Genomic DNA, 10,434 nt, shown 5'->3' with positions numbered 1-10,434 from the left:
ATGTTATATAATACAATTATAAATATTATATAATCTAAGCACTTTGTACATTTCTTCAGTTCATTAGTTGTGAAATTATCGCATATCAATGTAATGCTTGGAAGTTTTGTCTGAAAAGACTCTCGGAAGATAGATTCCTCTGTAATCTCAGCTTTGTGCTAAAGCATAAAGAAGGTATTTAAAATTATGATGGTGTTATTTCACTTAATAGTTCTCACAGAGAAGGAGAGAACATATGAGTGTTCTAAGTCGGAGATGGATTGGGCGCACAGAGGGTTATATTTAAAGACTTTTTGCAATGCTAATAAAAACAGTAGTCTGCAAATCAGAGACATGATCACAGTGAACCCGATGGATGTACTGTCTGCTACTGAACACAGCCTAGCAAGTTGACAGATCCCTGGAAGATGATGCAATTCCAAAACTTTTCCATTTTCTGTCTGGAAAACTGTACTTTTAGTTTGAAGCATAGTAGATATTAATTCAATTTATAATGGTACTGAAATTTAAACTCTTGAGAAGAAAACCAGGTATCATTTTATAACATTACTTATTTTTCAATTTCTTGCAGGCAAAAGAAGCCAAACGGTTAAAAGAATTCTTAGAAGATTATGATGATGACAGAGATGATCCAAAATACTACAGGTATGTCTCTGTATTGATTTCTAACAACAGAATGTTTGTTGTTCGTTCTAACACAGTTGTGAGGTTTGTTGGCAGAGGCTATGGAGTTTATATTTGACTGATTATGTGCCAATGTAAGGGTTATATAATTACCTGTTATTTCAGTGTCACTTGATAAGTGCCAGAGGGAAAAGGGGAAACTACTTACTGCTCCTTGTTAATGCTTGGGAGTAGTTGCTCCTCCCTATCAGTTAACTTGTGGGTGAGGCTGAGCAGAGGTCAGTGTAATGCTCAGAATATGGGACGTAGAGAGGGAAAGATCCTTTGGCATGGGACTAACTAAAATTTGGATGAAACTAATTCAGCAGAACTGGTTCTTATAAAGTAAAAACCCATATAATAATTTGATTCTTTTTCTAAGATCGGCAGTCACATTCCCCACATCCATTTAATGTGACGGGGTAAATTCTGTATAGTAATGTTGGGAACTGGTACCTTAGATTCTTCTGTAACCAAAATAGAGGACACAGATGCTCTTAGGAACCTTATTTTCATTTAATGGAAGATACATCTGTATGGGGTAGTTCTTGTATTGTGGTACAAGGTTCTCATTGGAAGATTCTTTGGAGTACTAAATCTGTATCTTTTGTAGGGGTAGTGCTCTTCAGAAGAGGCTACGAGACAGGGAGAAAGAGATGGAAGCAGATGAACGGGATAGGAAAAGGGAAAAAGAAGAATTAGAAGAAATTAGGCAGCGTCTTCTGGCAGAAGGACACCCAGATCCAGATGCAGAACTCCAGAGGGTAAGTAGCTGTTGGTCTGATGGGGGGAAAAAAGAGCCCTTGAAATTCTGGTGCTATTGAGCAAAACTGTGAGAGAGATCTGATAGTTAATATTGGCTCTATTTCACTTCTTTAAAAAAGAGGTCCAGTTAAGCAACAGAAACACTGGAAACAATAACTTTCCCTATCTATGTTTGGATACAGTTCAAAACCAACCTTGGATTAGTGTTTCTGGATGCAGTGGCCATAGTTGCACGTATTTGTTCTTCACTAACAGACTTCTTCAGGAAACTGAGGATCGTTAGGTTCTTTTGAAACAGAGCTGCTTTTGAGAAAGCTGCTTTGTTGCTAATTGTCGGTTTCATTGCAGATGGAGCAGGAGGCTGAGCGGCGTAGGCAGCCACAAATTAAACAAGAGCCAGAGTCAGAGGAGGAAGAGGAAGAAAAGGCAGAAAAAGAGGAAAAAAGAGAAGAGCCGGAGGAAGAGGAGGAGGAGCCTGAACAAAAGCCCTGCCTTAAACCAACCTTACGACCCATCAGCTCTGCCCCATCTGTTTCTTCTGCCAGTGGAAACGCAACCCCTAACACACCTGGTGATGAATCACCCTGCGGCATTATTATCCCTCATGAAAATTCACCTGATCAACAGCAGCCGGAGGAGCATCGGCCCAAAATAGGACTTAGCCTCAAACTGGGCAAGTTTACATTTTATTTTAATGTTCCATATGGGATCAGAGTGAAGAAAATGCCAAGCTGAGTAGTCACATAGTTTTCCAAATATATTGTATTTTTTGACCTACTTGGGTCAAGTAGTTGTTGCCCAGATGGTGAGCTTGCTATCTTCTGGATAGGAGAAATCTTTTATAGATCTCTCTTCTTCCAAAATCTGGAAGGGGAAAAAGGGAGTATGTTATGACACCCTAAAGGCTTCATTTTTTTTAGAAACACTCTGAGCTGGGATTAGTTATTTCCATATGCTTTCTTACCGTAATAGATCTTAATGCCTTTTTTTAAAAACTCATTGCTGCAAGTTTGCGTTAGACTTAAGCCTCAGATACTTCATTTGTTCACAAAGACCCAAAGAAAGCTGAAAATTAGATTATTATAATAATTATACTCCTCTTAGGGTAGCGCAGTGAATTTATGACAATTGCAAATGAAACATGAGTGTAGAGTTCCTTAGCACTTTAGCAATTTCCTGGTGTATTTTAAAAAAAAAAAAGAAGTTGTTCGGGTAGCGCAGTGAATTTATGACAATTGCAAATGAAACATGAGTGTAGAGTTCCTTAGCACTTTCGTGGTGTATTTTAAAAAAAAAAAAGTTGTTCTGAGCATCAGAACTAAGGATATTTTGTTTTCCAGATGGATGTGCATTTATTATTTCTTATTTCAATGAAAGTATACTGGGGCTGCAGTCTGAGCTCACGCTCAGTTAGATCTTGAATCAAGAGGACTGTGTGGTATTAGGCTAACCGATTAACGCTTTTTTGCAGCTAGATTCCTTGCAACCCATCACTTCTGTGCTCTGCCTCTGCTGAGGTTCGAGCTCGTGCTGTAGCCCTCCCTCAGTAAGGGTGCTAATTGGTTTCAGGGCAGAGAAAGCAGACGCTGTTTTTCAAGTATGTTATTCTGTCTTTTGGGTTGTAGGTGCCTGCAATAGTCCTAATCAGCCCAATGCTGTAAAAAGGAAGAAGCTTGCTGTGGATAGCGTTTTCAATAAATTTGATGACGAAGACAGTGATGATGTGCCCCGGAAAAGGAAACTTGTTCCCCTCGATTATGGAGAAGAAGATAAAAGCAGTATCAAAGGCAGTGTCAATACGGAGGAAAAACGCAAACATATTAAGAGCCTCATTGAGAAGATTCCCACAGCAAAACCAGAGCTCTTTGCTTATCCTCTTGACTGGTCAATTGTGGATTCAGTAAGTTGATTTCTTTTAACCATTAAAAAAAAAGGCATAGTTTTCCAAACAAACCCTGGAATTGAAAAGAAAAACAGTGTTCCTGGGACCCCAGTGGATTGAAACACCATCGTCAAATGGAACCAAACTTAGGTTACTGTATTTCTTGTCCATATGTAATACTTACTCTGAAGTATGCCTGATTATTTTTTTTCTTTGATCTCTCCTGAACTGTTGCTACAGATTGTCTCGCAGTTTTATGGAAGGTGAAGAAAAGATCCTGTAAAACATGTTTTGAATGCCTGTGAGAAATACTTGCAGATGCCAGATCACTGCGGGTTATCTCACTGATAGAAAAAAATGTATCTTCTGCTAAATAGTTGTTTGGGTCTTCTAGCTGCCTATTCAGCAGTATTGTTTGAAGACAGTAAAATTTATAGAAATTATCATAGAATCACAGCATGGTTAGGGTTGGAAGGGACCTTAAAGACCATCTAGTTCCAACCCCCCTGCCATGGGCAGGGACACCTTCCACTAGACGAGGTTGCTCAAAGCCTCATCCAGCAAATTATGGTTTTCTTGTTCTTTTTCCAGACACTAATGGAACGTCGAATCAGACCGTGGATCAACAAGAAAATAATAGAATATATTGGTGAAGAAGAAGCCACGCTAGTTGACTTTGTTTGTTCTAAGGTTAATATCTTCCACTTCCTTTTGTGAAGTCTGGGTTTTGCTCTATTTAAGCTGCAGTATCTGGCCTTGAAGGCAGTCTGTTCTCAGCTTCTCTGTAATCTACGATATTGGTCATCAGAGACAGTTGGTGTTCTTGTAAATCATCAGGTTTACATATCGATTCCAAGTTACCTCTTTAATGCCTATGTACTTATGTACATACTAGATGCTCTTTGTTACCTGTTAACACCAACGTATAGAACTGGATAAAGAAATGAGCAGTTGACAGAAGTAGCTGTTTTAACTGTTAATCATTAGATTTCAAAGCTAATATCTCATTGGCCATTAATATTTTTAACTTAAAAATAGGATTTGTGCGAATTCAGGGGGGAAAAAGGCAGTAGCTTGATTTTTTTTCTTTAAACATGCATTTTTTTAATTAACAGAATCACTTCAAAAGCTTTTTAGATGCTGTTGTTACTTTAGTAGTAAGGAAGTACTAGGCTACTGTATGAGAGGCAAAGCAAGTGATATTTTTGTGGCATAGGTGGTTGTTTGAAAGTGAAAAGGAGAAGTTAAATATTTGCCAAACTTAAATTATATATATGCATATATTTTAAAAATGCCGTTTTCTGGTACAAAGACAATAGTTTCTGAATTTTTTTTTAAATACTTAACAGATAGATGGAAAATTCAGTTATGAAGAGTGGTACAGGGAGAAGTTTGCCTTTGTCTTCCATTAGGAATTCACTGTTGAAGGAAAAGGTGCTTTTTCCTTAAATTAGGGGAGCTTAATTGGAATGCAGGAACAGTCATCAGATACAGGAGCTGTTGAATCTCTGGAGCTTCCTGGAACTTGTTCCTCAGTAACTAGCTATAAACTTGCACTCACTATGATGGAAGCTGATATAGTTAAATACTAATTTTTGCCCTAGCTAATACCGGAAAGTAATGAACTGCAAATACTTTTTGCATGTACAAAGAGTTCAAAATCCTTGAGAAGTAACTGTTTTTTTCCAAAGACTTTTCAGTCCAAAAACATTTTGTTTCTTTCAGGTTATGGCTCACAGCTCACCGCAGAGCATATTAGATGATGTCGCCATGGTAAGCAGAAAATGTGTAATTGCTACACCTTCGATATTATACTGAAGCTGATAGTTCTCCAAAGTAGTAGGAGTTCATAATGCATAGTAAACATGCATTAGATATGAAAGCTGTTTTGATTAAACAGGTCATGTTAGCACAGGCATGATTCTGCAGTTGCAGCATCTCGGTAGAAATTGCTGATCCCTGTTCAGAATTTCTCAGTATTCAGAAATGTGAAACAGATTCTGTCCCTTACAGTAGAAGTGAGATGCAACAATAATGGAACTGTATCAGAAATACAAACTTTTATTCCTTCTCATTCTTGTAACTAGATTTTTATAATTAGTGGTTTATTTGGTCTATTCTTAATTAAATGAGCAAAAGATGATTTTCTCTGGAAGAGTAAAAGCACTTTTTCCCCTGGTGTTGAAGAGGGAAACTTTATGAAATAATGCTACTGTTTCACCATAAACTGAAAGGTGAATAAAAACTAATTGTTCACTGCTTTCCAATAAGGAAACTTGGAGGCAGAGTTGGTAGGAGCCAGATTCATAGTACAAGTTAGTAGGTTGTTCTTGGAGTGACTAGTAGGTGACTTGGGGAACTTCCTGAGAGATGTTGTGCATGCTGAAGTTTGCATGGATTCAAGAAAAGCCTGGATAGTAAGTTCAAGGAAGAGAAATCCATCAAGGGATTACTTAATAAATAACCGAGGAAGTTCCAAGCTGAAAACAAGTAGAGACCAGGAGAGAATAAAGGGAAAATGCCATTTGTGTATGTCCTGTTCTTATATTCTTCCCAAGCCTGCCATTTCTCTGCCTCTTCCAAGCCAATTTTGGAGACTAGGATAGTGATGCTCTTATCTCTTAGCATTCAAGAGCTGCATTATACAGGCATATAATTAGAGCCGAGTCAAGTCAGATGATAAATGCAGGACAGGCAAGTTCACTGAAGTTTTATCCAGGGCCTCCCTCAAAGGCTTAACCTGGATTACACTTTGTAGTTCTGATGTTTCTAGAATTAGTCTTTATAACTGGAATGCCTAACCTAAAAAATAATTTATAAAATGTGTATTTCCTACAGGTACTAGATGAAGAAGCTGAAGTTTTCATAGTCAAAATGTGGAGGTTGTTGATATACGAGACAGAAGCGAAGAAGATTGGTCTAGTGAAATAAAGCACTCTCCTTGCTTCTAGGGTTCCATTTCAGTTTTGGGCTTTTTTTTTTTTTTTCCCCCATCATTCAAAGACTTTGAATTTTCTCTGTTCTCAGAGATTTGAGACCTGTATTTTTTTATGTAGAAAATGTGAATTTTTTTTGTCCTCTGCTCTGAGGCCTCCTTTACTCTTCTCAGTTAGTTATCTGAATCCTGCATTGGTTCTCCTTATAATTCACAAGGTACAATTACCGGTATGTTTTATAAGCTGCAGCTACTGTACATGCTCTCTGGTAATTTTGCTATATTACTGAGTCTTGTAAATATTAAGGAAAAAAAAAAGCCCCTGTTTTGCAAAACATTTGCACTTAATGTGGAACTATTCAGTTACAGATGAAGAGAGAGGTCCTTTATATCAGACTCTGGAAAAGGGGTTTCCCTCAGACTTTCCATTCTGATGTGGCACTTTGTTGCCTGTTTAGAATTTCTAATGAGGCTGAGAACATAATCTCTTCCAGATGCTCGGCTTCTTTCCTAGCAAGTGCAAATTGCAGTAAGTTTTTTATTCTTTGCTCCATTAAAACAAGAGCAGCACCCCAAGTCAATAAGCGCTGTTTAATGTTTGGGTTCTTTTTAACCCTAGGATGTCTTATGGTCAATTTCATATTAGCCCTTCCCTATCCCTTCTGTCTCCAAAATAAGCAGTTGGATTTTTTAAAATTTTTTTTTTAGTATTTAGGAAAAAAAACCCAACCAATTTGAATATAACTGACCATAGCATTTGACAAAAACTAAACCATAGATTTTCAAACAATGCTGAAGTCTTGTTTTTACCCGTACTGTTAAACTAGCCCCACCTTTTGTTTTCTACTGTAAGCAGTCTGTTGTCCACAGAAAGAGGGTGGAGGGTGATATTTTCTGCCTTGTTTATATGGGTTTTTATAAATAGGCTGATACAGTATAAATGAGATGTACTGTAAACTGCATTTTTTATCTCATACCTGGTCTTATGTAAGAAGACAAATTGACAATGTGCTAAGAGCTGTTTTGATTGCAGGAGGACTGTGTTCCAGGGAGCAAACTGTCTCAAAAACATTTTTAATTTTTAAACACAATTCTTACTAGCAAACAAATTAAATCAAGGTGTTCCAGTATCTCTATATTGTATTTAACTGAAGGATACAGGTTGACCTGTTCAGAAAACATGACTGTGACCTTGAGTTACCAGTTCTTTGTATCTGGAGAGGACACTTGAAAACACTGTTCTTAACAAATGGGATCGTGTAAAGGTTCCACCATGTAAATATTTCGGATATTAAAAATGTATATATTTGATTTAAGGGCTGACATTCTTTTGGAGTCCTGTGCAGCATGCAATTATATTTAACACTGATTTCTGAATCAACAAATGTTCACAAATTTTGGGGGGGTGTTAAAACTGCCTCCTGCATTATGTCAGGTGACTAGAAGCGTGCAAATGCAGATGTGATCCCAGTACTAGACAGCACAAAATACGGGTTTTTTAACTTGAAGTGTAATGCTCTGATGTTACTCTTATGTTCTGCTTGAGTTTGCCTTAAAATGCTTTGGTTTACATACTTAGATGCCTCAACCTTCCTTTTTTTTTTCTTTCCTGCAACTTGGTATTACTCTAAGGAATTACTTCCCCATTCTCCCCATACAGCTTCGCATCAGCGTTTACCAAAAATTCTCCCAAACTCTGAATAAATTCAAAACTTGCTCTGTCTGTGGTAAATACAGAGAAGGAGAGGGAACCTCATGAGTGCGTTTTGTCCTGCTAACAGGGTGTTTTGCTGTCATCATTAGTAGTTAAACAAGCCAAATGTGACAGATTGCCCAACGTCCTTGTTGAGATTCTTCAGTGACAGCTCAGGTTGTGAAACTTCAGCTTACTTACAGCTTAGTTTAAGGCAGAAGACAGCTCAGGTTGTGAAACTTCAGCTTGCTTACTTCTGCCTTAAACTAAGCTGTATGTTCAGCTGTTGTATTATTTGTGTGTTGGACATAAGCGTGTAGCCTTCCTAAGGAGACCAAAGGTGTCTGGGTGAGAAGGACATCTAAAACTTAGGCTGGAGTGTTAAATATCCAGGTAAATAAGTATTTAAAAGCAGTTGTGACAAGCTCAGGTTGTGAAACTTCAGCTTGCTTACTTCTGCCTTAAACTAAGCTGTATGTTCAGCTGTTGTATTATTTGTGTGTTGGACATAAGCGTGTAGCCTTCCTAAGGAGACCAAAGGTGTCTGGGTGAGAAGGACATCTAAAACTTAGGCTGGAGTGTTAAATATCCAGGTAAATAAGTATTTAAAAGCAGTTGTGACATTAAAAAATTAAAAATTGTGGAAGTTGAGGGTTTTTTCAGTAGAGCAAGGAATATTCACTACAGCACCTCTGGCTTGCCTTATGCAAGTACTTCAACAAATTTTCCTCTTTCAGAATGCAAAATGTTGCTTTATAAAGTCAGTTCTATTGTTTCCCTCTTACTCAAATTAGTGTTACTACTTATAAGTGATAATATTTTGTGTCTGATGCTGGGGGGTATAACACAAATTACGTACGGCTGAGAGGTTCTTAATATAGAAAATAACTTTCCTTTGTTAACTGTTTTTCTTTCAATGTGCAGTAACAAGAATTTTTTTCAAGATAAACTTGGAAAGTTTGGGATAGAAAAAGCCTTTTTTGCCATCATTTGCAACATTTTACTGTCTGAAAATGTGACAATGCACAACATGTGAGTTATGTTAGTGAATGCACAGAGAGTGTTCTGAGATCCATTAGCAAAGTATGGATGCTGCCACTGGGTATTCAGTGCAGCATGTATTATGTCCCATTCTGTGATGTAAATGTACTTCAAAAGTTACACATAGTGCATAGAGGGAGAGAAAAAAGTCAGTATTAACAACAGAACTGGATACACTAGTCCTTGATCTGGACTTTGCTGCAGAGCGAGGCTTTAGTCCTCAACCCCACACATGCCTTTAGTCTCCCAATAACTGTTCTGCATAACTGCCATACGGTGTTACTTGGAAATACAAAATGCAAATATTATTTAATATAATAATACTATAATAATGTATTTTGTACTTGGAAGTACAAAATATAAAGTATTGTTGTTTTCATTAGGTGCTCTGAAAAGAAATGGGAAACTCTGAACAAGATCCAGCACCAAGAATGCCACATTTTTTCTATTACCATTAATTTGATGAGACTTTTTTTGATCTTCAGATATTTAGCCAAGTCACATACTGATTTGGTCTAATTTTGAGCCTTTTGGTACCCCCCCTTCTCTTTAAACAAGAGCCTGCCCTAAAAATAACCACCCTAGCTGGATGGTTGTGGGTCTGAATCTGGGCAGGGGGAAGGCCCCAAAGGGTAAGTTCAGTTTCTTACTGAATTCCTATTTCTTACTACTAATGCTTTCCTGTTACCGAGAGGGAAGCATTAGACCTCTCCTGCTTTTACTGAGTGGAGTTGCTACTTGCAGGAGTAGTATTTTAGAAAGGGGATACGCTTAAAGCTGGAAGCTTTTGTATTACAACAGGGTCACACTCTTCCTGTGTAGGAAAATAGGATGTTCTACATGCAGACTTACAAATTAGTACACAGCCCTGCAGGGTGAGCAGCGTAAGGCACTCATAGGCGTTTCATCATAGATCAGTAATGTAAATGGAGAATAGTTGGGTATGTGCATGTTTGGGGTTTTTTACCCCTTAAAATGACATGCTTTTATTTGGTTCATGGTCAGGCATCACTTTCATTCTAAAACCAGCTGCTTCTGAATGCACTGCATAGGCACACAACCCACTGAAACTTGGTGTTCCTGTCAAAATGCTGGTGTAAAACTTAACTGGTATGAGCAATCCTCTTCCATGCCACTGCGTTTTCCCACAGATTTTCCTGTAGTGTAGTCACATAGTGAAATACATCGTCTGTTCTAAACATGCAGAATTACAAGGCCTCTCCATAGATTCTGCTTAGGTTTATATTTATAATGACTCCATGTATCGCTGTGTTTTCCTTATGTTAGTAACCCCGTTAGGATATGCATTCTTAAAAAGGACTTGTGGATCCCCCTTCAGATCTCCTGGATGGCAAGGTAAGTTTCAAGTCTGAAATCACCTTTCTTCCGCAGGTGAGTCACAGCTCAACTACAGGCTTTGCGGAAAAGAGACCATGTCGGCCTCAGATGAAGTTT

The 10,434-nt window shown here is 37.9% G+C and overlaps 1 protein-coding gene across 1 annotated transcript; it reads left to right on the top strand.

Annotated features, from left to right (window-relative positions):
* Positions 1 to 571: 571 nt before the first annotated feature.
* On the top strand, positions 572 to 6,567 carry RBM25 (RNA binding motif protein 25; the record flags this gene model as incomplete). The annotated part of the gene is made up of 7 exons (XM_010150955.1): positions 572 to 645; positions 1,277 to 1,427; positions 1,777 to 2,101; positions 3,054 to 3,328; positions 3,902 to 4,000; positions 5,036 to 5,083; positions 6,149 to 6,567. Coding segments are annotated over 7 exons (1,065 nt in total), but the record flags the coding sequence as incomplete, so codon positions are not given.
* Positions 6,568 to 10,434: the final 3,867 nt, after the last annotated feature.

Source organism: Eurypyga helias, unplaced genomic scaffold, assembly GCF_000690775.1.
Source record: "Eurypyga helias isolate BGI_N326 unplaced genomic scaffold, ASM69077v1 scaffold7854, whole genome shotgun sequence".
In the NCBI taxonomy this organism is placed as follows: Eukaryota; Metazoa; Chordata; class Aves; order Eurypygiformes; family Eurypygidae; genus Eurypyga; species Eurypyga helias.
The sequence above is the reverse complement of the archived record's forward strand: the minus strand, read 5'-3'. Positions and strand labels throughout refer to the sequence as shown.